General features: G+C 35.4%; 1 protein-coding gene across 1 annotated transcript in view; it reads right to left on the bottom strand.

Annotated features, from left to right (window-relative positions):
* The window catches only part of ABI3BP (ABI family member 3 binding protein), a 266911-nt gene that overhangs the window by 130805 nt on the left and 109374 nt on the right, over positions 1–26732 (bottom strand). Inside the window, exons 6-14 of the mRNA XM_090276076.1 lie at positions 25058–25113; positions 15898–15946; positions 14687–14758; positions 14091–14183; positions 7272–7349; positions 5288–5362; positions 4502–4576; positions 3610–3681; positions 3064–3138 (exon numbers count right to left, since the gene is read on the bottom strand). Coding sequence (XP_090132202.1) covers positions 3064–3138; positions 3610–3681; positions 4502–4576; positions 5288–5362; positions 7272–7349; positions 14091–14183; positions 14687–14758; positions 15898–15946; positions 25058–25113 — 645 coding nt within the window. The remainder of the gene's footprint in view (positions 1–3063; positions 3139–3609; positions 3682–4501; positions 4577–5287; positions 5363–7271; positions 7350–14090; positions 14184–14686; positions 14759–15897; positions 15947–25057; positions 25114–26732) is intronic.

Raw genomic sequence — 26732 nt, 5'->3', positions numbered from 1 at the left:
TGCTGGTTTGATTGAAGGGAATTGACATAGTAAATATAGATTCACTGTATTCCAACAGAGAAAACAAAGTGAGTTAATTTTGTTATAATATCATTAATACAAGCTAAAATATATCGTTTCTTCAAATGATATAACAACTAAAAATGGGATCAACGCTTTTATGGGCCAGCATTCCAGTACTATCTTTACCTATTTCTTTTCTTCATTCTCAAAATGATTACATTTGAAAACCATGCAAGTAATTGGAAAATAAAATAAATTTTCATATACATTGAAACTAAATAGGAAATATAGTTAGTGCATGTATAAATTCACACAAAATCAATCACAAGAAATAAGAAAGGCTGAAATCAATGAAAGAATGGCATGACTATATCAATTTTTTAAATCACAAATAATGTATATGATATATAATGTATATGATAAATATTAATTTGAAATTTAGCATGTTAGGGAGATGCTACAGAATTCTTACGCAAGAGTTAGATGTAAGCATTTTTGTGTGCATTAGCAAAAATAGGAAAGAAAAATCACCCACCCTGAGAATCCCATCTTAAATTGAGTCCTCTTGTCCTACAATGAACCACTTTTGATTATTCTTATCTGTCCCCTGTGAAATATTACAGACCATAATGATAAGGTAGTGCTTTTCAAATTAATGTTCATACAAATCACCTGAAGATCATGTTAAAAAGCAGATGCTGACTCAACAGATTTGGAGAGCACAGCCCCAGATTCTGGGTTTTTAACTAACTCCCCAGGGATGCCAATACTGGTGGCCCAAGGATCATACTAAGGAGAAGAGATACGCAAGTGAAATGCAGTAAGGGCAGGCTAGGAAGGTCCTGCGCTAACACTCATGCCTGCAATCATTACCTACTGAGCTGCTACAGCCATCGACAACCCCAACACTCATCCAGAGGGCTGGCAGTCGATATTGGAAGTTCTCCAGCAGATGAATAATAAAGCTGCTGCCTGCTACATTAGGCACTAGTTATATTACAAAAGGGCAAAACCAGAATATTCCTTTTCTGAAATAAGGGAAAAAGAACCCTGCCTTTAATGGGATTTCTAATCTCATCTATCTTTGTCTCTTTGTAACTCTTCAACCTTCACTTCCCAACATATTCTCTTCACTCCCAATGTTTGCTTCAATACAGGCTTTATATGTAACTCATGTCCTAGGCATTAAAACTCCATACAGTTTCCTTGAGGTTTTGGTCAGTTCGCTCTTGAATAATCATAGACACCAAAAAGCTAGAGGCTGCTCAAGGAAAACCTTGGGGGACCCTGTGTCCCCATATGATACACACCAAAAGCCAAGAGATAAAAGGGACCTAAGAGGTCATCTGGCCCAGTGAGCCCCCAAAGTGTTTGTCTTGGGAGAAGTGATGCTCACAAAGGGCGTGGGAAGTAGGCCAGGCCTTTGCAGTGTAGCAGATAAACTATCATACTTCAGTATGAAACCCTACTCAGGACCCAGATTTTGGACTCAGGTGACCTGGATTGCTTAATGTATTTTCATACTCACATTAAATAATGGCACTAAGTCTGGGTCAGTGACTAGGGGGACTGTGGTTTAGAAAGACCCAGTTTGAGGCTTCTCTGGATTGGCTGACAACTATAGCTAACTTTAAGTGTTTTCCCACTTTAGAAAAAGTAGGAGATATTAGAATAACAGACATGCTACTTTAATTGATACATCTTTGTATCTTTTGCTGATAGCTGATTCCATTACACATATCAGAGAGAAGATAATTTGACTAAAATCTATGTATCTGAAGGCTCATTCTCATCCTTTCTCCAACTGGTCCTCTGATGGACTTCTTACTAAATAATTCCACAAAATATAAGATATATATCCTGAACTTCTAACAACATCATATACTATATTATATATGCTCCCAAAAAAACACAGCTAGAAAGCACACAAAACATTAAAATACAAATAAGTAAAACAAAAATTGTGGAAGTAATCACACTAAATGGATTCTGAGGTTTTCTTATAATTCTCATATTCTGAATATTAATCCTCTTTAGTTGACTGCTAGATATCAAAGAAAATATACATAGGAAACTTTTTAGTAGAGAAAAATCTATTTTAAAAAAAGGAGAGATATCTCCCTTAATCAGTTTTAGAGGTGGAACACAAGAATTGTCGGGAGAAAAAAGCCAATTGCCACAGTTCACGAAAAGAGCAAACTAAGACCCAGAAAACAAGAAAAAATAGCCAAAGTATATGATTAGTGGGAAAGCCAGAATTGGAAACAAAGTCCAGTATTAATGCGAAGACTTGTGATCTTCCCTTTACATCACAATATGCTGACAGATATTAGGAGTTAGCAATAATATCTTGCACATAGTAGACTCAAATGTTCTCTGTTGACGAACATAAGGTAATGGTATGAGGGGCAGTGAGAGTCACCTACCCTGCCCCCACTCAGCTATACTTGCTCATTTTCACTGCAAGCTCAGTTGACTTGAGAATACATAGGGGCTGGGAAGCCTTTTTAAAGTTAGATCCTGGATGCAATGTCCTATCACTGGTCCATCGGTCCCAAGTCATACAGCTCCCTCCCAGACATCTGGTACCACGTTTGACACATACAAGGTGCTCAATAAATAGCAATAATTGCCACTCAAAAAAAAAAAAACCAAAACAAAAAAACAGGTCATTGCTGAAAAAGAAGCAAATTATCTACCTGCAAAGGAAACATTATATTCATACTGTGAAGTCAGACCCATAACGATGCTTATTTTTTGTTACTACTCTCATGTCACTAAGGAGATCTCTAGAAAATTGATGAGCCAATGCATAGTTCATCTTCTGGCCAAAATTCTAATTAGATAGCCAGATGTTAAAATATAGATCTTTAAAACAAATGCAAAGCATTTGCTTTTGTACTGAGAAGAAAAGATTTGTTTAAGTATTAGGAATGATTTATAGCTTTACCATTTACTACAAAGTATATTGATAATCAACTAAGAAACCTATAGAAATAAAAATGAGAAGTTATTTAATAGTGTTGTACCAATCTATTTTTAAAAAAAGAATGCAATTACCAGTCTGAGGTGGTAGAACCTTGGAATCTTCAGATGTTTTAGTTATAGGTACAGTCCATTGCTTTTCACTTGAAGCTACAGCAAAAAGAAAGGGAATTTGCTGAAGATTTTGGGGGGAGGACAAAGAAACAGAAATAGGTTGCTGGTATGGTTGACTACCAAAATCCTGCAATGAAAAGCACATACTAATCCAATGAAAAGCCATAATCTACCAAGAAGAAATCGATATGTAGCCATCCCGAGAGCATTTGATTAGTGACTAGAGAGAAACCAAAGTCTGGCATCATATTCTCAATGTTTTTGAGGACAAAAAACTAACTTAATGTGCTACGTGGAATTAAGAGACTGATGACTGTTATTAAATTTATAAAAATCCAATCAAAATAGTTGTTGTTTTCTTAAACCCAATCAACCACTTGTTTGGCCAAGTTATTGGAATTCATCAATTCTTTGAGGTTTGTAGAGATAGGACCCAGTAAATGTATCCTCCAGAATTAAGCAATCACCACCCACATCTTAACACCAGATTTCAGGTGCTGTTATTACCCAAGGTGCCCCCAGGTTTCTCAGAAAGGAAGGGTGTTTTTGCCTGAGGAAATTCTGGAAGTCTTTTCGGAGCTGTAAAGAAACACATAAGAAGTGTTATGGTTTGAGGCGCAAGTAACAGAGAAAAGATTTTGCTAAACAGTCACAAAAAGGCAAATTATTCACGTTAAGTAAGGGACTGTTAATAGCATTTCTTAATCCTGTGTTTCAATCCTAGATAATAAAGCGTTTTTTCTGCTTTTTAAAAAATAATCAAGTCACTATATTTGAAGATTGAGTTCTTTTCACTATTAAATTAGTTTTCTAATTTCTTCAGCTTTGTGTATGTATGCTTTTAGATATATTTCATTTAGACTCAAATTAAGCACCAGACACATCTGAACTAGAAAGTGTCCATCTACTAGCTCTTAAAATTAGAATTTTGGTGACTACATGGCTTTATATTTAAGCTCATCCCCACCAACTTTTTTGATATTGTGCTCAGAAAGAAATTTGAAGAATTCTAAGAAGTAGTCTGCATAAATTATAAATATATCTTCTCTGTGAAGAGAAACAATTAAATAAAATATATTTAGAGAAAATATAGAAAATAATTTATACAGTGACACAATAATTTTGAATTAGAATAGTCAAATATAACATCAAAATATGACCACCAAAAAGAAAAACTAAAGGATTCATTACAGAGAGAGACTCTTTAGGACCTAAATTATAGAATAAAGATTTTTATAACATTTAAAAACTTGGTGTTGAGGAGCTTATTGTTTTATAAGCCAAGTGTCTCTTCTTTTCTGTGAGGAGACAATTTTGAATTAATTAGTCTAAGGACGTCACTCAAGCATGCATAAAATTTCCAAGGTAATAATGAGTAATAGTGTGTAATAATTTTTACCTAGAGTGCTCAGTGGTAATTCAAACCTAGGTATTAGAATAGTTTGCAATCTTTCCGGGGTCTTTTCGTTGAGAACTACAATAAAGAAGAATTCAGTTAGCAATTGTATGAATTGGGATTCGACAACATGGCTTAACCACGATCCCATGATGCATGCTCAAAACAGAGTGTGCACTGGGCGGCTGATGCTTTTCATGGAAATAGCTGGCCTTCCCTGGAAAAATTTTATATAGCTGTTCAAATTTGAAGTTACACTTTCAAAGGGCCATTGTGTGGCATAAATGATCAACATCACAAGTACAGAACAAAATACATGCCACTCCTTTTCTTCAGAAGAGAACGAAGCAACTAAGAATCTCGTGGGCCAGGAAGCAGCTAACGTGTAGCATGAAATTCTTATTAGAAAACGTGACACTTTTGGGGATTCTGTCATATTTAGTACACCCAAGACTTGGAAAAGCTAATCAAAACAGAAAGCACAGACAGTCAGGACTTCCAGGTTTCCCCCACCTCTCTAGGCATTCTGTTTTTCTGTACATCCCAAGAGGCTGGTGAAAAGGGTTTGCACTTAGCATCTAGCATCCAGGGCTACCTAAATAATCATTAACCAGGATCAAAACATGTTCTTAATTCTTTAATAAAATTGATCCAAGAAACAGGAAGATTAACTATTGTTTGTAAGGAGGGGAGAGAAGAGAAGAAAGGTAAGGTATTGGGTCACTTTTCTTTTCTGTGGGTGCTGGAAGGGTTTTGTTTATTTTAGAAAAAAAAACTTCTTAGAATTACCCAGTGTTGTTTCTGAAATGTCTAACGCGCTAGATACAGTGGGTTTAGTGGTTCTTGGAACTGATTCAGGAGACACTAGAAGGTAAAAAAGACAACTTTACAAATTAAGATAAAATTATGAAACAACCAAAAACCACAAGACACTTGTTGCCCTTGAGAATTAATAACTGACACAAAGCTCACTACTTTCAAGTTCCTTCTGTTAAAGACTCCTCAGCTTGCTTGCCCCAGGTGCCCAATCTGACATTGCTCCCAACCTTTCCCTTCTGGGTCTGGTCCATTGCCCACCTGTTACAAAAAAGCACACTGAACTGACCTCCATGAAAGCACTTATCAGATTAATCATAATTTTTTATTTGTCTGCCTTTTCTTTCTCTTTATCTTCAGGGCTTAGTGCATGTTTAGGGTAGAGTAAGTCAGCACATGATAAATGTTTATTAAATAAATGAATTGATGGGCAAACGAAATAATGACCCAGAGCAAAAAGATTTATTTAGAACTATTACATTATATTATTTCTCTCTTTCAAATTGCAGTCAACATGCAAAGGCTGGAACTGTGTAGAAACTATGATAAGGATTCAAAAGTTCAGCCACAAGGTTGCTCCAAGCGCTACATCAAAGGTGAAGACAACCTCAGCTAAATAGTTTTTAAAAAATAAAATCTAGGATCACTGAGATCCGGAGTGAATTGTGAGGTAGACAATTCCAGAGTTTTTTTGCAGGGTGAGAACTTGTGATAACAAAATAACACTGAATAAAAAGTTATGGTGTTTGACTAAGTGTTTCTGAAGTAGAAAATTCTGAGGACGATTTGGCAGAGAACTAAGAAATCTATAGATTCTCTCATGAGACACTGTGCCAAGAGAAATATAATTGGGTAGACTCTTGGGACAGAAAAGAAGTTGGAGTCATCCTCTGGGTCATGCCTGTTTTTACTGGTGTTGAACAATTATACTGAAATCAGAAAACTGCCTAGGAATTTCATCCAAATAACGTATTTTACCATTTTGAATAGCTTCTATCTCTGCCCAGCCCCAATGAAGGTGAGGGATGGAAGGTCCATCTTTTTCCTTCAGGCAGAACCATGTACTTCTTGCTTTGTCAGAAATACCCCTACCTGCATTGGTTTCCTGAAATCAAGTTATTTTATTTCCCCACTGGTCTTTATCTTCTTTGGAATAGTTATGAGTTCCAGAGTTCAGTACAAGGTAAATATCACTAATACTTCAATTTTATAGCAATCTTATGGATTTAAAAAATTACTTTAGATTGGAGTTACTTTGCTAAGTGTGGATTTCAGGAAATTCTTCCCAGAGGTTTGCTCTGCCCAGTCCTAGATAAGGTGGTATTGCTCTGGCAAAAACTGTAGTTCAGAGAACACTGTGTCCGCAGTGGGCTGGACTTGGGCAGTTCATTCATAGAAGAAATGCCTAATGTTTGTTAGTAATGCCTGATAAGCTGAGGAAAAGCATACCACATTTATTCTTTAAAGCATTTTTAATGAACTATTACATATTATCTATATTAGGATTGTTAATCTTCCACAGATACTGTTGCTAAATGATGTATATCTCAAGGTATGGATTTGTGAAGGATATTGGCATAGTATTCAACTGACCACTTGAGAAAGTGAAGAAATAAAAAATGGTCTCATGTCTTTACATAAAAGGAAAGACCTAAAACCAGGTATTACTTTTTAGCATAAAAATATATCAGAATGTTGAGAAAACAACTTTCACTTAGAGTGAAAATACAGTTTCCATATTACATATCAGTTATATGATTCAACAGTTTATTTTGCATCTGTTGTTTTTCCAAACATTAAATTAAGAATTTAGTATCACCTATTGTTTTGTGCTTATGATCAAAATGCATTTCCTACTGGCTCTTCACTGCAAAAAAAGTACAAGCCTGTCAATCATTTACCATTTGAAAAAATATTTTTTATTCTCTCAAAGTTAATGACACGAAAATCTCATTACCTGTTATGGGCTGTGCTGGGATTTTCTCTACCTTCGGTGTTTTAGATTCAGCTGGCAATGCCAAGGTTTCATTCTTAGCTGAAAAAGTCAGAGAACAAGCACTTTATCTCACTTCCTTATAACACAGTGTCCAAATACAATTCATTCGAAACATAATCGAGTAGTAGACTATTTCCAGAAATCTATTCTGCTCTTATCCCTTCCCACCAGGTAGTCAACAAATTTACTGTGCATTTCTACAAGGGATTAGCATGATAGATGACAATCTTCAGAATTCCTTCCTATTAACCCTCAATAATTCTTTAAGATCTAAGTTGGCATTGGAATGAAGAAAAAAAAATCACAACCCTATACTTGGATAACTCTCAAGTCGTTCTGATTCAGAGTTTCTGAAAGGCTTGTGTTGTACTGCAAGTGCTCACTGGAATTTTATATTCAAATACTTCTAATTTTTAAAAATCAATGAATAGAAAATTTCCATTATTATATATGGTAAAACATGTAATAGTTTATGATACTGAAATTTTAGAAAAGCACAAATAACACATATGAGAAACCAAATTATTTGAAAATACTTGTGGCAAGTAAATAGTAATTTATTTGAGCCACATGTTAACAAAGACCTTTTTGTTTTGGTCACTGTGGGGATTCAGTGTAAAGAATAAAATCAATCTTTCCCCACTTTTTGCCCTTTTCAGACAGTTATTCAGGAAAATTTCATCTAAAAATTAAGTATTCTTTTTCAAAGAAAGTACATTTCTATACCAGAAATTCCTAATGATTAAATTATTCCCCATTTTAAAAGTGCACCAAGGGTTAACTTGATTCAGCTATTTCACACACAAAATCAATGACCTACTTGTAATATTTTTTTTATTTATTATTTTTCCATTACAGTTGTCTCACTTTTCCCCTCATTGGCCATGTCCATGGGTCATTTATACTAGTTCCTTGACTAGAAACTTCCCCTACTTTCCCCCACTTCTCTCCCTCCCCACTCCCCCCTGGTCACTGTTAGTCTGCTCCTTGTCTACATGCCTCTGGTTCAGTTTTGCTCTTTTGTGTTGTTCATTAGTTTCCTGCATTAGGCGCTATCATATGGTATTTGTGTTTTGTTGCCTGGTTTATTTCGCTAAGGATAATTCTCTCTAGTTCCATCTGTGTTGTCGCAAATGGTAGGAGTTCCTTCTTTCTTTCTGCTGCATAATATTCCATTGTGTAAATGTACCAAATTTTTTTGATCCACTCATCTACAGGTGGGCACTGAGGCTGTTTCCAGCACTTGGCTATTGTGAATAGCGCTGCTATGAACAGAGGGGTGCATAGGTTCTTTTGAATTGGTGTTTCAGGATTCTTTGGGTATAATCCTAGCAATAGAATTGCTGGATCAAAAGGCAGTTCCATTTTTAGTTTTTTGAGGAAATTCCATATTATTTTCCATAGCGGCTGCACTAGTCTGCATTCCCACCAACAGTGCAGTAGGGTTCCCATTTCTCCACATCCTCGCCAACACATGTTGTTTGTTGATTTGTTGATGATGGCCATTCTGACTGGTGTGAGGTGGTATCTCATTGTGGTTTTTATTTGCATCTCTCTGATGGCTAGTGATGTTGAGCATCCTTTCATATGTCTATGGACCCTCTGTATGTCCTCTTTGGAGAAGAGTTTGTTGAGATCCTTTGCCCATTTTTTAATTGGGCTGTCTGTCTTCTTGGTGTTGAGATGTATAAGTTCTTTATATATTTTGGAGATCAATCCTTCATCTGAGTTATAATTGGCATATATATTTTCCCATATGGTTGTTCCCTTTTCATCTTGCTAATGTTTTCTTTTACTGAGCAGAAACTCTTTAGTTTGATGTAGTCTCATTGGTTTATTCTTGCCTTTACTTCCCTGGCCTTAGGAGATATATCAGCAAAAATATTGCTACATGGGATATCTGAAACTTTCCTGCCTATGTTTTCGTCTAGGGCTTTTATGGTGTCACAGATTACATTTAAGTCTTTTATCCATCTTGAATTTATTCTGGTGTTTGGTGTAAGTTGGTGGTCTAGTTTCATTTTTTTTTTTTTTTTTTTGCATGTTCCTGTCCAGTTCTCCCAGCACTGTTTGTTGAAGAGGCTCTTCTCACTCCATTTGATGTTCCTTCCCCCTTTGTCAAATATTAGTTGACCTTATTGACCTGGGTTTATTTCTGGGCTCTCTATTGTGTCCCATTGATCTATATGTATGGCAAATAAGGATAAATTCATCTTTGAGATACACTAGTTGTGCCACCTTGAACTGATTATAATCAGAGGGACGTTTTTAGAGTCCTAAGGCTGTACAGAAACTCATGTTTCTCAGTTTTGGCACTACTGACATTTTGGGCTGGATAATTTTTTGTTGTGGGACTTTCCTTGGTAGCACCGCTGGCCTTTACCCACTGGATTCCAGGAGCATGTCCATAGTTGTGGCAACCAAAAAATGTCTCCATTTGGACATTGCCAAGTATCCCCTGGGAGACCAAAAGTCACCTTCTTTTGAGAACTTGATCTAACCTGTTCTCTCAAAGCTCTTTGAGGATGCAAATTTTGTAAGCTCCTTTTGTAGTTCACATCACTCCTGTAAAGACCATTTTTTTCTTTTCAGTTGACAAGGGCAAAAATATTTATTTACTTGTGATGGACAAAGTCAGCCCTTTCACAATGTTAATAGAAGCCAATCAATGTTTAAAGTGTCTTATAGACGTGTTCAATAGATTTCTACATGGGACTAATTATTTTCAGGAGTGATTTTAAAATGCTGCAAATAGGTGTCACGTGTGCTACATACTTGCCATATCTAATAGCGAAGTGTATGCTTTGGATTCATGTTCACATGAAGCTGCACAGCATGTTTGCACAACAGAAATGTTTAATACCATTTTCTGAGATAATTTGGCAGGGCATAAAGAGAAGGGACTCTATTTCTGGAATAGCTAACTAAAGGCACAAGTCCAGTATAATTTTATTAAAAATTCTATTCTTAAAATTTTAAAATTTGATTGACCTTTTGCTCTGCCTTTTTTTTTTTTTTTTTTGTAGTTATAGTTTTTGACTAGAACCATTGTGACTGTTAAGAAAGAAGAAAAAATTCAGATTACAAATTTTTATGAGCAAGCTCTGGTTTCATTATTTTCAGCATGTACCACAGGAAAGTGTTTGGGTTTTTTCTTTTTTCAAATGTAATGTTATAAGGTTGTTCTTTAATGATCTCTTCTTTTTCAGTGTCCTCTAATGCTTCAGGACACATTTGCTAATCCTCTACTTCCTGGGTAATATCCTATGTTTTTGGTGGTTGCCTTGCTGACTAGGGCTATTTATTTATTTACTTACTTAATAATTTATTTTTAACTTCCAGATCCTAGGCTTCTGTGCAATGCTCTAAATTGCTTTGCTTTCGCTTCTTATAGTCTAAACATGCCCTTAACTGGCAATCACCTTAACCTAAAATTAGGCTGAAAAAGAAGAGAAAAAGGGTAAACTGCTTTCCCAAGAGAGAACTATATTCTTTACACATCACTAATTCCTTACAAAGGCATATTGCATTTTTAAATATTGCATTTCATGACCAGAGAAATTGGTAGATGGAGCATTGTTTAGATGGCAGGCTCTTTATATTTACTACCAACCCCGAGCACTCACCAACATTATCTCTGTACAAGTGCAGCCTTGGCAACAATGGAGCAAAATGCCATCGGAATGACCTAAAACCCAGGAAATTCCTTTTCTTCTCTGATTCTTCTGTACCTTTTTTCAACATTGTTGTTTCCTTTACTTTTTGGCAAGCTAAGACTTGGCTTTGGCAAACCCTGGAAGATGTGGGTGCAATAATAGCTTTCTTGTTTATTTCTCTTATTATTCATACCATGTGTTCTTAGAACAAAAGCTAGTCATTTCTGATGTCCTGTGATAGGCCCTGGGGAATAAGGATATTATTTTTAGGATTCACCTCATTAAAAAATAGAGTTTTTCTGAACTGTGGTGATAAATCCAGGAAAGTTTATTTCTCCCTTATTAGTATATAGAATTATGTTCACATTAAAAAAAATAAAATACAGTAAATTTAAAATGGCTTTATTGGACATTTTCAAACATACTGGCTATCAATCTCTTCAATGTGTAAGAAACTTACCCATGTTAAATTTGACGGGTGTTCTCCCAGAAAGATAAGTTTAAAAAAGACACTTGCATAGCATTTTCTCATTTAAAATCACGATCCAGCAGGTTTAGTGAATTACATCAGAAAAATAAAAAATAAAAAACAAAATATAAAAACCCACTGTTTGATCTCTAAATTAAAGAAAACAAAACATCTGAATTGGGTATTAAAGTAGCATGTGGAACTTTGCAAAACAAAAAACAAACAAACAAACAAAAAGGTGACAGGGTTGGGAATATCACTCAAGACTAAGAACTAAAGAAAAAAACATCTTCTAATTCAAAACTGCCGGCAGTGGTCTGGGGAAAAAACTGCTCATTTTCAGTCTCCTTCACATACCCTGCGTTTTGTAGTTTGACAGAAAGATAAGGAACCAACTCAACCATAGATTGGTTCGGGGTTTTTTTGTTTGTTTTTAATCTCTCTTTCCAAACAAGTGTTTCCTAGGTGCAGGGTAAAGCAATATGTAGGCTCCAGAGAGAGGACCAGTGAGTGCAAAAGCCCTGAGCTCTGATGCCAAACATAGGTTCACTGAAGGTATTTCATTTGGAAGATTCCTGGCTTCTAGCACAACAGATAGATGGTGTAGAGTTGAGTCTCAGCGTTTTATAGTTAAAAGAGAGTTGATCAACTGTGAAGTACAAATTCAGGATATGAAGTCTTGAGTCACTTGTCTACATTTTTGGAGGTAGCTCACTCTAGGACTAACAGCTATGAATATTTTCCAGTAAAAATGTAAGGATTGCACAAAATCACAAACATATATTGGCAAATATTTTCACATCTTAAGGAAATGGTGATGTATAAGCTTTGAAGATTTTTCTAAAATTGTAAATCTAATAGACCACCTATTTAGTGTTCTTCTACCCACTTGTTCTTCCTTTCAGGAAGTTCTCAAAATTAACAGCTAAGGGAATTTAAGAGTTGCCGTTTTTTAAAATAGTTACATTCTGATTTCTCACTATCAAAGAAACAAGCAGGTCAGGTCTCCATCAAGGAAGAAGTAAATCTGAGGTCCCAGTATGGGTAGGTCCTGTGTCTATGTAACTCTCCATGATAGTCCCCAGCAACTTGCTGTCTGGCACAGAGTAATTCTGGGTAAGTGTCTGTTGACTGAATTCTACCAATTCAATTATATAAGTGCTGCAGTTCTTAGCTAGTGCTAACTTTAGGGAAAATATTCTGCATTTTTAAGTCTTGTTCAATTTCTATCACATCATGCCATCTCCTTCCATATTTATCAATAGCCCAAGACATTCTCCAGAAACTTTAGAGGGGTGGTTCTCAAAGTATGGTTCCCAGACAAGCAACATCAGTACCACATACTAGTAAGAAAAGCAAATTCTCAGTCCCTACCTCGGTCCTGCTGAATCAGTAATTCTGGGGTAGGCCTAGCAGTCTGTGTGTTCACAAGCCCTTCAGGGTGTCTGATGCTTGATCAAGTTTGAGACCCTCTGCTATAGAGAGAATTCAAACCAATCTGACACTCAAATACAGTAACTAACTTAGCCCAGTGACCACTACAATTATTCCCTGGGCTTCTTTCAAAAGGTTTTGCTGTTCTTTTTTCAAATGGTTATGTTTTATGTTTTTTAAACACTGAAATCATATTAGGGTCTTTCTAGAAGTAGGAAGCAATAGCAATCTCAAGTAAAGTATAAGGCTGCCAGACCTGACCTTTACATCAGTTCTTATTGAAAGTACCTAGAGGTTCCTTAATAGTATACTAATTGTAATTTAAAACAATCACTCCATTTGAAAATGTACCTATATAATGGTGTGCATTTTCAATAATTTGATATTCACTCTTCCCTTGTAATTGTAAATTTATTATTTTATATGAATATGAAATAGCTATTTCCCTATAGAATGTGATTTAATAACTTCAACTTCTCTGCCCCTAATTTTTCCCCAGTTTTTTAATTGTGATAAAATATACATAACATAAAGTTTATAGCCTTAACCATTTTTAAATGTAAAGCTCAGTAGTATTAAATATACTCATTGCTGTGAACCATCACCACCATCCATCTCCAGAACTCTTATCATCTAATAAAACTTAAAATCTATACCATTAAACACTAATTCCCCATTCCTCTCCTCCCTCCAGTCCTTAGCAACCATCATTCATACAGTATTGATCTTTATGTAATTGGCTTATTTTGCTTAGTATAATAACCTTAAAGTTCATCAATATTGTAACATATTTTAGAATTTCCTTCCCTTTTCAAGTCTCACTAGTATCCCATTGTATGTATAAACTACATTTTGCTTATCCATTCATCTGTCAGACACCTGAGCTGCTTCCATGTTTTAGCTACTGTGAATACTACTACTATAAACATGGGTATGCAAATATCTCTTTGAGAACTTGTTTCCAATTCTTTTAGTTATATACCCAGAAGTGGAATTGCTGCATCCTATGGTAATTCTATTCTTAATTTTTTGAGGAGTGGTCATACTGTTCCCATAGCAGCTGTATACCACTTTACATTCCCATCAACAATACATATGCCTGCCCCTTACTTTTACTTTGCTATCCCAAATAGCTCATTTTCTAGATTCCTAGGCTAATCTAAGGATATCAGTGCTAGTACTGGTCACTGAAAAGTTGAGTCATAGAACTTGGCTGCTTACCTAATTGTGTCTTGATTGCATCTGAAATCTCAAACATTATGGATGTAGGAAGTTTTACGGTGGTTTCATTACGACCAGGAATAACAAGGTGGACTGCAAGGAAATAGAATAAATATGAGAGGAAGAAACTGCATCATGACATAAAATAAAGCTCAGAGTGTCAGATACTAGTAACTATGAAGTACAGCTATTTAGAACTGAACTACCAGAATCCTCTGGCTTTTAATCCATTGTAAAATGGATGCTTAGGATGTGTGATGAACAAAGAACACCATTATTAATAATAATTTTTAAAAGAGAAGTTCAATATGACAAAGATTCCCTCATAACTGCAACTACCCTGTGTAGTAGGTAGGATGGGTGCCATCTTTCCCACTAGGCATGAGCTAGAGGTTTTTCTCTAACATGTTTTGATGGAGGTAGCATCTCTTGGCTCCTAGCTTGGTATAAACACAGCCAGGATCCTAAACATTGAAAGGAAATGAATCAACATCAATTTAACAGAACTACTCAGAGTGCAAGATTAAATAGAGGCTCTATTATCAAAAAATAGCCTGATTTTCTCAATCTAGGTATAGAGTTCAAGATTGACTCACCCAGTATTGTTCCTCCAATGGGAGTCTTATCTGGGGATTTTGTTGAAGCCCTGTGAGTAACATTCTGAATCACTGTTGAAATACAAAAAGATAATGGGATGGGGGGTGTATAGTCAGAAAGCAGTAAAAAGCTAATAATGTGAAGACATCTGCACTGAGGAAGTTCTGATCTAACTTTTCAATTAATAGAAAATTCATTGGGTTGACTACACAGCCAGCGTAAGAACTAGAAGGCACATCTTAACACCAATGCCTATAAGTAAGGACAGGCTATTACTCTAACATAAAGTGTTCTATTCTAATGAGTTGAATATTTCCTTTCTGATACCCACTCCTTGCAGCCTACTCAAGTTTAAAAACTAGCACAAAATGAGAAAATGTATATTCTCAAAGAATTATTGGATAATTCCAATACCAACTGACCCTGTTTAAGAATACACAGGGCATTCTTTTCTTAACATGAAGAACAATTTTAAGTGCCTAATCTCTTCTACCAAGAAACTTTCTGGACATAATAAAGTCAATTCAAAAATTTGAAAAACTGAAAGTCAAAGTAAAAACAACTGGATGATGAAATGAAATAAGACATTATAATTCTTAAAGCTAGGATGTCTTAACTTTCCCTAAAGTGACCACTAAATCAATTTTTTATTTCATTAACCCAAATATTATGATTCATATTATTAATGATTTTCTACATATATGCTAACTTAACACTAAACTAAGTCACACAAGTTCAACTGACTTTTAAAAAAATCAATACTTATGATTGTACAGCCAATGTGACTTGCCATGACTTGGCCATGACAAGAACCAAAATTACCTATTCACTTCTAATTTACTAGACTATACTCATTTCTTCAACCTTTTTTTGAAAAACACTGATCAGAAAAGTTGAGAAGATATGTGCAATGTTTAATTATCTCAGTTGAAAAATGTATTAAAAATAATTCTAGCCCCCAGCCAGGTGGCTCCGTTGGTTGGAGTGTTGTCCCATACACCAAAAGGTTGTGGGTTTGATTCCCAGTCAAGGCACACACCTAGATTGTGGGTTCAATCCCCAATCAGAGAATGTATGGGAAGCAACAGGTCAATGTTTCCCTCTCACATCAATATCTCTCTCTCTCAAATTAATAAACATATCCTCAAGTGAGGAAAAAAATATGTATATAGTTCTAAATACATATCCAGAGCAGATTCATAAAAATTACCTTGCTTGATGATTGTTATTGGGATCAGCTTCCTTGGTACATATGGTGGCTGAAAAGAGAGGAAGAGAGTCAGCCTTTTAGTGCTAACTTTTTTAAAATAATAAATAAATAAATAAAACTGGAAGTAGCCCTTTCTTGTCTTCAATGAAGTCTCCCTTGACACTGGTTTAACAGTTGTTGGAAAGATCTTTAGCATATATATATAGAAACTGCAATGGAAAGAAACAAAATCTTCTGTATGGAATACTAGTTTATTTTCACTTCATTTCAGATGTGACCCAAATTCTCTCTTTACATTCTCTCTCAAAAAAAAATGTTAGGCTACATATTATCTAAATAAAAAAAACATCGATTGTTTGAATGTACCCAATTGCTGATGCTACTACACACAACACAACCTCCATATGCTCCTGACACCATGCATTTCCTTGCTCAAGAAGGTAGAGTTGGGAATCAGATCCAGACATTTCTACTTCCAAAGCCTGCACTCTTAACCATCCTGTACTTATTTATGCACAAAGGACCTCAGAATTAGAAAAGCATTTCTCAGGGTACTGTACATATCCCCCTCTCCCAAAACTTCCAGATGTCCCTCAGGAAGTTTTAAAGTCATAGAACTACTTGAACCAGGGACCAGTATAATGTAAAGGGAAGTCATCACCAGACATAACTGTGAGTCAAGGATAAGACAGCCAAGGGAGAGACATGGCAACAGGGTAAGAAAAAGGCAGCAAGTTATACAGAGAAGAATTAGACTGAGCTAAAGAGGTAAACATGACGTTGATATCTTGATGCTTGATTTAAAGTGTATACATAATACAGACACACAGCCCACCAAATCTGTTGATAACTCAGGATGTACTGAATGAGGTACTTACAACATAATTGTGAGCAAGAGACTAATATGTTACTGTTTTAATAAATGACATTGCTATATTAAAAAAGGGCTATCATACCAAGCTTACTGTTCGCTATATTTTTCTTGTATTAAGATTCTTATGTTTAAAAATAAATGTTTACTATTATCTGATTATTGTTTTTTAAAGGAGCATCTATACTTATTGACCCAGTGCTATAGGCTGAATGCTGTGTCCCCCCACACCCATTCATATGTTTAAACTTAATCCACAATGTGATGGCATTAGGACCTGGGGCTTTTGAGAAGTGATTAGGTTATAAGGGCGGAACCCTCATAAATGGAATTAGTGGCCTTATCAAAAAGATCCCAGAGAGCTCCCTCCACCCTTCCACGGTGTGAATACACAGCCAGAAGACAGCTGGCTGTGAACCAGGAGGTGAGCTCTCACCAAACACCAAGTCTGCTGGTGCCCTGATCTTGGATTTCAAAACTGTGAGAAATAAATATTCACTGTTTAAGCCATCCAGTCTATGGTACTTTTTTTATAGTTGCCCTAATGGATTAAGACGCCTAGCAACCTAGCCTAAGGAATTAATTAAAGAAATAATCTTTTATGTATACAGTATTCCCTCACTTATCGCGGGTATTATGTTCCAGACCCACCCTCGAAGCAGGAACCGTACATTTATTCTGCACTCTTAAACCTACATAACTTTAACAACATACATATATAGTACTGCAAAATCCCACGATACAGTGAAAAATCCGCGATGAATAATTAAATATAATATTTTTAAAAATCCCGCTATACAGTGAGGCTGTGATAAGTGAACCGCGACATAGTGAGGGACTACTGTAAGGTCATTTATTCCCCAATGTAAAACAACCTTGTTATCCAAAGGCAAAGGTTTTATTAAATAACCTATGGTTCAAATTTTTGACATCTATTTATACAAGTAGTATAATATGCATAATATAAATTATAAAGCATAACCTAATTTTATAACAAATATGTATATACAAAAGGTTAGAGGGGAATAGATATTTAAAATTTAACAGTAGTTATTTTTATAAGCTGATATTAATTTTATTTTGTATACCTTTCTCTATTTTCCAAATTCTTTACATGGGTGAATTACATTTATAATTAGAAAAAGTTATTTTAATCAACAGTTTGTTCAGCTACTACATAATTTCTGTACTGCATAGTTCACACACTATTGGTAAAGAGAGAATGATGTAAATAACTAAATATCATTTGTACATGATTTTTTACCAGGCAAGGGGAAGGGGAAAATAGGAATAGAAGTATAATGTTCAGCAGCAAAGAAAGAAGTCCCCAGCTTTGATGTTGCAATGGCAGCAGGATTCCTTTCATCTTTTTTATAAGAAAATAAATTTGAGCACTGCACTCAGGATTCTTCCCCAGACAGGGGCAGCTAGACCCATGGCACAGCCTCATGTGTCAGCCTTACTTGCACCAGTACTGCTCCAGCAAAAGGGTTGACAGTGCACAGCCTCTATCAGAATTTCCAATGCCTGCTGTGGCAACCTCCAGTCACATGGGGCCACGTGTCGGAGGAGCCACACCATCTTTGCAGGTACTAATAATTGTTTTATTAGAGCTGTGACTGCAGTTCTAAAGATTTTTGATGCTTTCTTCTACTGAATTTAGTGCCCATTTTGCTGAATGTGAAGTTTTTCAGAGACATGTTATAACAGAAATGCCTACATGTTGTGTTGAGCCTCTGAACTGCGTTATGCCAATTTTCATTTCTTTTGTTATGATGGTTTTAAACAAAAAATTTCTTAGAAGGACAAATGGAAAATATTTCACTCTTCACATTAATGGAAGAAAGTTTCTCTTCGATTCCTTACTTGAGTACAGAGTAACATTCTAAGATGATGGCAAGACTATATGTATAGTATGTGCTGCCAAAAAATAAGGAAATCATTTAGCTGCAGAATCTAATTCTTTTTAGACCTATAATTACTCTCTTGCCTAATCTGCAATCCACAGATGCCTCAAGACTGGACTAATGAGCAAGCGACTGCCTCTCAGCAAGTAGGTTTCTAAAGGGCATAAGGAAAGTCCCTCTGTCCAAAATGTCTATGTTGAAGGCTCTGAAATTCCCAAGAAGAAATCCACACTGTGAATCCTTTCTCTGTGTTTTCTTATAGAAGTGTAGGGAAATGTCTGTTACCTGGACTCATTGGGAAATGGAATATTGTGATAATTTCCAAGTTAACAGTGTTAAACCAATTACAACCCAATTTTAACTAAATTGTTTCATGTACAGTGTTTTTTTTTTTTTAAAGGTACCAGTCACCTGCCATCCCAGACTTGCTGTTATGAACATTTATCAATGTGTGTATAGGAATCTCAGGGTAGCTGGTGTGGGACATGGAGGTGTTGAACAAGGTGGAGAACACACTGCTACACAATTTAGCTGGTGTGGCCCCAGCAAAATGTTGCTGTTTACAGAGGCCACCCTAGTACCAGTTTTCTTTCTTAGGCAATTTCCTTGACTCTTTTCTCTGCATCTTGCTGACTCTCATTGCTGCTGCAAACATCCATCACCACTTCCTTCCTTAGCTCTCATCCCTCCATTCAGTAACTCTTTTTTAATAGTTTACTGCATACTAGGAAGTAAGCATATTTCCTTCCTGTTCTATAAGAGGAGCTTTTTTTTCTTTCTTTTTTTTTCTTCTGGGTTTCAAGATACTCTGTCCCTTAAGAACTCAGGTTGCACTATATCTCATGTGGGGTGACTAGTTAAGGAAATTCACTTTTACCATTTTTCTGGGGGCGTTGCGGCTGAGTATCCAGTTAGTGAGACTCAGTGAGGAGACTGACACCAAAGTGGTAAAAGGCAATGAATGCCCCGATGAGCAAATCCACTTTTCTGACCTGATTTGGGAAAGTCTCTGCTTATCCAGAAATAACCACATCAGGTAGTTGCCACACAGGATGAGGGACTTCCAATTCACCCTGCACTGTACTTCCTCCTGGTACTATTTTGAAAATTAGCTTTAATAAAAGGAGTGGTGATACCAGGATATTATTTTTTGCAGGTTGTTCTTTACAGGTTTGTCCACTTGGTATTATTGTGGTGTCAAAATATTTACTGTAAATTTAACTTTATGTTCAGACCCTGAGATAATGAGGAGCTGTCCATTTGGAAAGTGGCTAAGGGTTGCTCAAAATCAAATTTCAATGGCTCAAGAGCCAAATCACATGAGAAGAACTTGGGCACATTACATTCTGGTTTTAATTCATTTGGGGAATGTTCTAATGCAAGTTACGAAACCTCCTGATTCAATCTAACATCTGGTTAAAAGTCAATCTAACATTCTGCTTTCAAAAGTCTTCATATTTCTGATAAACTAGGGAGGAATCAGGCATACTCCTTTGGTGATATTGTTGGCATACGTATAAAATTTTCAAGTTTCTGCTTAGGACAACATTTGCTAATAATGGAAGGACAACTGATTATTTACTGTACACAATTAAGATGTGGGTCAGGACCATAAGGTATTTCTCCCTATTCGCTTCATTTGTTTAGTAACTGTTACACTTTAAAGACAGGCACCATGGCTCTTCTTCACAATAATAGCTATAGCTTTTCAAAAAGATGGGTAGATCTCTAATAGAAAAAATTTAAGGGTGAAAATAGATGTCATATTTTAGGGAAACAGTGATCCTAAGCAGATTTGGATCAATTAAACTTCTATTTTAAAATCTTGATTAATAAATGCTACATACTTAAAAAATTGATTGTTCAGGCGGAGGGATCCAGCACAAAGGAAAAAGGACTGATGGTCATGGACAACAGTGTGCTGACTTCGGGAGGGAGGGGTATATGTGGGTTAAATGGTAATGGAAAAATATAATAAAAATTTTGAAAATTGATTGTTCAGTTAACTAGTGAGATAACTAAGTTTTACTTTAACTATAGAGATAATGTATTAAAGCTAAGTCTTTTAGCCATCTTTTTAAAAGTTTTTTTATATAGCGAAATCTAATAGTAAACATTCAACCTTTATAAGAAATGTCCTAGATTTTCAACATAGACAAAACAGCACAATTATCATGAAAAAATGTTTTTTCTTCAACTACATGAATTTCAAGTGATACATTTTATATTGAAAGAATCATGCTTCTATTTAATGCATACACCTCTTCTCTGATTTTTCTAGAGGTATAAGCAGGGATATTGATGAAAGTATTTTACAACTGGTAGTACAAAATCACTAACCAAACAGAAGAGACCCCTGCTAATGTCCCTGTGATAGTGTCTTGAGGCGTGCCGGCAGAACTTGTACTTAGGTACAAGAATTTCGATATAAAGTAACCAAATGCTTAAGGTGGGGGTTGTAGTCACCATTCAACTTTTTTGTACTTAACTCTTTTTTGTAAGTGGTTAAAATTACATTAAATCACTGAGGCTGGTGTGGCTAAGTTGGTTGGAGCATCAATCTGTAGGCCAAAAGGTTGTCAGTTTAACTTCTGATCAGGGCACATACCTAGGTTGCGGGTTTGATACAAGGTCTGAGCACCAACGAGAAGCAACTAATTGGTGTTTCTCTCTCACATCTATGTTTGTCGCCCTCTCCCTTTCCCTCTCTCTCAAAATCAATGAACATATCCTCAAATGAGATTTTTTTTTAAATTACATTAAATCACTTGCCCAAATCACAGACATTAAAATCAGGGTCATTCACTACTTTTGAGAAACAATGGAACATTGTAATAAAAGCATATTATTTGGTACTGAAAATATGTATCAACATTTAATTTATTAACCTAAATAGTATTAATCTTTTAAAAATTGACAGCCTTAAGCTCAAATTGTTTTTCCCATGTCAAATAATTCCTTTTAGAAGGTGTTAAGGACTTCTTGCTACATATAAGCATAAGCATATATATATATGTATATATATATATACATATATATATGCATTAAAAACATTTTTAATGTGTCTTTTGCTTAAAACCCTAAAAGTAAAACATCTGCAATTAATTTAATATTTCTTGTAATACTGCCTTCTAAGATCAGTCTCAGAGGAGAGATGTGTTTTTATTTGGATTGACATTGATTTAATTAGAATTAAAAATTTCCTCTAAAGCATCAAGTCAATTTTTAGAATCAATTCTAAGTGGCTACATAAGATGATCAAGGCTGCCACGAGTGGTTCCTTTTCAACTTTCTTGAGCTGTTCAAGAGCAATTTGTGAAACATTTTTCTGCTCTTCAGGAGGTAACAATGAAGAAAGCCTCACAGAGAAGCCTTACAGAGAAGCCTTTGTAATTAATTTGGATTTTCCTTTGGGAATAATCAAGAGTTTCAAACCACGTCTCATCAGAGCTGGCTGGGGGGTACTCCACCTCCCAGCTTGAAATGATAAAATATCTGACTCTGTGCCATAGATGCAGGAAGTTTCTTCCTGGGTCTTCTTGTCATGGCTATTGCGATGTGAAAAAATAAATTAAGTTCCTTGGGAGTAAAATGTCAATTAGTAGCTTTCCCAACCTTGCTGACTATTTCAACCTAAATGAAATATTCTGCCAAAAAATACAAATTATTGGGATAGGATCAAAAGACATCACTGAGTTATATGTAAGATAAAGAGTGGCAACCAAGAGGCTGGGGGGTAAGAAATGCTTCCTAGGGAACCATTCACAACAAGACTGAGGATGGTTCCAGAAGAGAAGCTCTGTGATTGGATTTAAGAGAGAAAACCAAAGGGACCTTATGGAGTGGCACAAATCAATACTTGGTATATGTCAATTGGTCAATTACTTAGGAAAAATCTATAACCTAATCAATAGAACCTTACTACATAAAACAGAGCAAAACCAAACCCACATAGTTTAGAGTTTAATTATTACAAAATTAATCCACTTATAAAACTAAAAAGGAGGGAATATTTATTGCTCTCTGGATAGGGAAGCGTTTTCTAAAAAATAACACAATTGAGATATGACAATGAAAAAGGCAATTTGATTAATTAAGCAAACTTCAAGACTTGACTTTTAAAAATTCTCATAACAAAGTAGACAACAAATGTGAGAATGTTTCTAGATCATTATTTCAAAAGGTCAATATTCTTTAATCTATATATTTAAACTATTCAATAAAGATACAATGAGACACCCAATAAACAAGAGCTGAGATAAAAGTCATTAAATGAAAAGATGCAAGTAGCTAATAAACATGTGAAGAAAGCACTGCTTTATCAGCAACCAGAAAAATACAATTAAAAAACATTTTTCACTATTACATTAGCCAGAAACTTAGTGATGTAAATACTTGATGTTAATAATCAGGGTACTATAGCAAGATAACTCTGGTACATTGCTGGCAAGATGGTAAATTGGTGTAACCTTTCTGGAAAGAAATGTGACCATACATATTAGGAAGTTTAAAAAAATGTTAAATATCTAAACTGTTAATTCCCATTCTAAGAATCTATTGTAAGGATATAATCAGAAATGTGAACAAAAGAGTTTGATCATAAATGTTCACCATAACATCGCTTACAATTAAAAAACCATTAGAAATAACTTAAACGCCTATAAAGTGGAAACTGCTTGGGTAGGTGAAAGCATATTTAAATCATGTAATGCACATCAATTAAAATTATGTATATGAAGAGAATTTAATGACATGAAATATACTATGTCATACTTTAGCTAAGTGAAAAGAGTGATATATAAAATAATATAAATATCATTATTTTAATTTTATGGTGAAAATATGCTTAGAAATAAAAGAAAATGATGGCATTTTAACAGTAGGCCATAAATGGTTTTATACTAGTCATTTAGCAGTGTTGTAGGCAATTTTGTTAATATGTCTTTTTCACTTTATACATTCTAAGTCTTTAAATATTAATTAGATAACTTAGACAAGTTAAAACTTAAGAAAAAAGAAAGAAGGAAAGAAAGAGAAAAACAAAGAGCAAGAAAAAGAGAAAAAGAAGCAAGACAAGGAAGGAAGGAAGGAATGAAGAGAGGGAGGGAGGGAAGAAGGGAGGGAGGGAGGAAAAGAAAAAAAATTCATGGCTTTGGAATGTACCTGCAATATCCCTTTTTAAATATTATTATTTGAAATAAGTCAAAATACTTCCCTGGGCAATCATAATAATATGATGATCATGATTTGATAATTTTTCCAGTATGCACACTTTTCTGCCAATTGAAACCACAGAAACTTTCACCTTAGCAACATTATTTCTCGGTTCTATTTTATCCAAACCCATTTTCTGTCACTAAAAAAAATTTAGAATTTTTTTTTTTTTTTTTTAATTCCTATGGGGTATGTACTACTTTCCTTACCCACAGGACTACATGATCAGTGGAATAGTCTGTGGACTATTTAATTAGACATAAAAAGAAGTCCATTCATATACATCATTCGCACACTGAATAGAATATCTTTGTAACCATGAACAGTCTTTGCATGTTCACTTGACAGAAGGATATTTCCCTGGCTGAATAATTTCAATTCCTAGACACCAAAGCTAAGACCAAATTCCTCTCTTCTCATCAAAGCGCCTCCTCTACCTACTCAGTGACATAACATCCTTCACTTCCAACTTTAAATCACATGCTCGATTACAAACAGCTTGTGTGATAGTTATAACAATGGCTAACATTTATAACAGGCAAATGTTAGGATGTTTTCTGAGTACAGATTTTGAAAGGTGAAGGGAAAGAGGAGAACAAGGGACTGAGTTTCTGAAGTGAGAGAGAAAAAGGTATTTAGATGGGGGGAAATGCCTGGCACATAAAATACATAAACATTTACTGCACTAAGTAGGGGCTGCGTACATTATAAAGACAAATGAACGGCTTTATCATTTTGAAAAGGGTTGGCTCTTTTAAGTAGGAAGTGATAGGAAATAGATAAGAGGCATAAACAGTAGCAATGTAAGTAGAGCATGTACCGATTTGCTCTTGAAACATGTTATAGTGAAAAACAGTCCACAAGACAGAATATAATAAGCATAATTTCAAAATATCTGTAATACTGAAGTACTAGAGTAACTATATTAAATATCAGACTTTTAGATCTTTAAACAAATTAGAGATGATCTTGTCTTTTACTTCGACCTCTGTTTTCTGGAAAAGAAACTAATTCCTAAAATGATAAGTACTTTACCTAATACCCCATACATTGCTAATCAGTCAATCCAGTCTCAGAACCTAATAATAGGACCATTTCCTTATTTAAATAAAAATACAATGCAAACACAATTATTAAAAAACATTCTTGAAAGTAACCTGGTACATACCACTGTGTTTACTTGATCATAGGTACTTTGAATTTTCCCATTTACTTTGTTTATACCTGACAAAAACAATAGAAAAATGAATTATTTTCATTTTTCTTGCTTCTTTTTTAAGTATATTTTATTTATTATGCTATTAGAGTTGTCCCAGTTTTCCCTCTTTGCCCCTCCTCTGCCTAGTACACCTTCTCCCTCTAGCAATCCCCTTTCAGTTCATGCCCAAGGATCGTGCATGTAGGTTCTTTGGCTTCTCCACTTCCTACACTATTCTTAACACCCCCCTGTCTATTTTGTGCCTACTAGTTATGCTTCTTAATCCCTGTACCATTTCTCCCCCTTCCTTTTCCCCTTCCCATCTGATAACCCTCCAAATGATCCCCATACCTATGATTCTGTTCCTGTTCTTGTTGTTTGCTGAGTTTGTTTTTGTTTTTGTTTTACAGATTCAGTTGTTGATAGTTGTAAGTTTGGTGTCATTTTAATATTCATAGTTTGATCTTTTTCTGAAATGTCTCTTTAACATTTCATATAATAATGGCTTGGTGATGATGAATTCCTTTAGCTTTATCTTCTCTGGAAAGCACTTTATCTGCCCTTCCATTCTAAATGATACTGGAAACAGAGCTGGAGAGAGCAATCCAGGCTGCAGGAACTTACTTTTCATCACTTTGAATACTTCCTGCCAGCCCCTTCTTGCCTGCAAAGTTTCTTTTTAGAAATCAGCTGATAGTCTTATGGGAACTCCTTTGTAGGTAACTCTCTGCTTTTCTTTTGCTGCTTTTAAGATTCTCTCTTTATCTTTAACCTTTGGCATTTTAATTATGATGTGGTCCTCTTTGGGTCCAGTTTGTTTGGGACTCTCTGTGCTTCCTGGACTTGTATGTCTATTTCCTTCACCAAATTAGGTAAGCTTTCTTTCATTATTTTTTCAGATAACTTTTCAATTTCTTGCTCTTCCTCGTTCTCCTTCTGGCACCCCTATGAGTCAGCCATTGGTATGTTTAAAGTTGTCACAGAGGTTCCTAAACCTCTCCTTTTTTTGCCTTCCTGTTTCTTCTTTCTGTTCTGGTTGAATGTTTATTTCTTCATTTTGTTCCAAATCATTGATTTGAATCACAGCTTCCTTCCTTTCACTGTTGGTCCCCTGTGTATTTTTCTTTATTTCACTTTGTGTAACCTGCATTTCTTCCTTTATTCTTTTGTCATACTCTATGAGTTCTCTGAGCATCCTTTTACCAGCATTTTGAACTCTGCATCTGATAAGTTGGCTATATCCATTTTGCTTAGTTCTTTTTCTAGAGTTTTGTTCTGTTCTTTCATTTGAGCCATATTTCTTTGTCTCCTCAATTTGGCAGCCTCTCTGTGTTTGTTTCTGAGTATTAGGTAGAGTTGCTTTTATTCCCTGTCTTTGTAGTGTGGCCTATGCAGCAAAGGCACCTGTAAATTATGTGGGGCAGAGCCTTAGGTATTCGCCGGGCTGGGACCACCTGCTTCACCACTTTGTGGCACTGTGTGGAGGGAGGGCTCAGACAGGGGACAATGCTGCTACCTGGCTTCTGCTGATTTGCTTGGCGCTAGTTCTGTTTCTAGTCACTTCACCCACTTCCCATACATGATTGGCACCCTTCCAGTTGCTGCCCTGGGGTTGCATATGTTCTAAGACTGTGCAGACCCTTTA

The sequence above is a fragment of the Furipterus horrens genome, unplaced genomic scaffold, assembly GCF_987537825.1.
Source record: "Furipterus horrens unplaced genomic scaffold, mFurHor1.1.pri manual_scaffold_1, whole genome shotgun sequence".
Lineage (NCBI taxonomy): Eukaryota > Metazoa > Chordata > Mammalia > Chiroptera > Furipteridae > Furipterus > Furipterus horrens.
The sequence above is the reverse complement of the archived record's forward strand: the minus strand, read 5'-3'. Positions and strand labels throughout refer to the sequence as shown.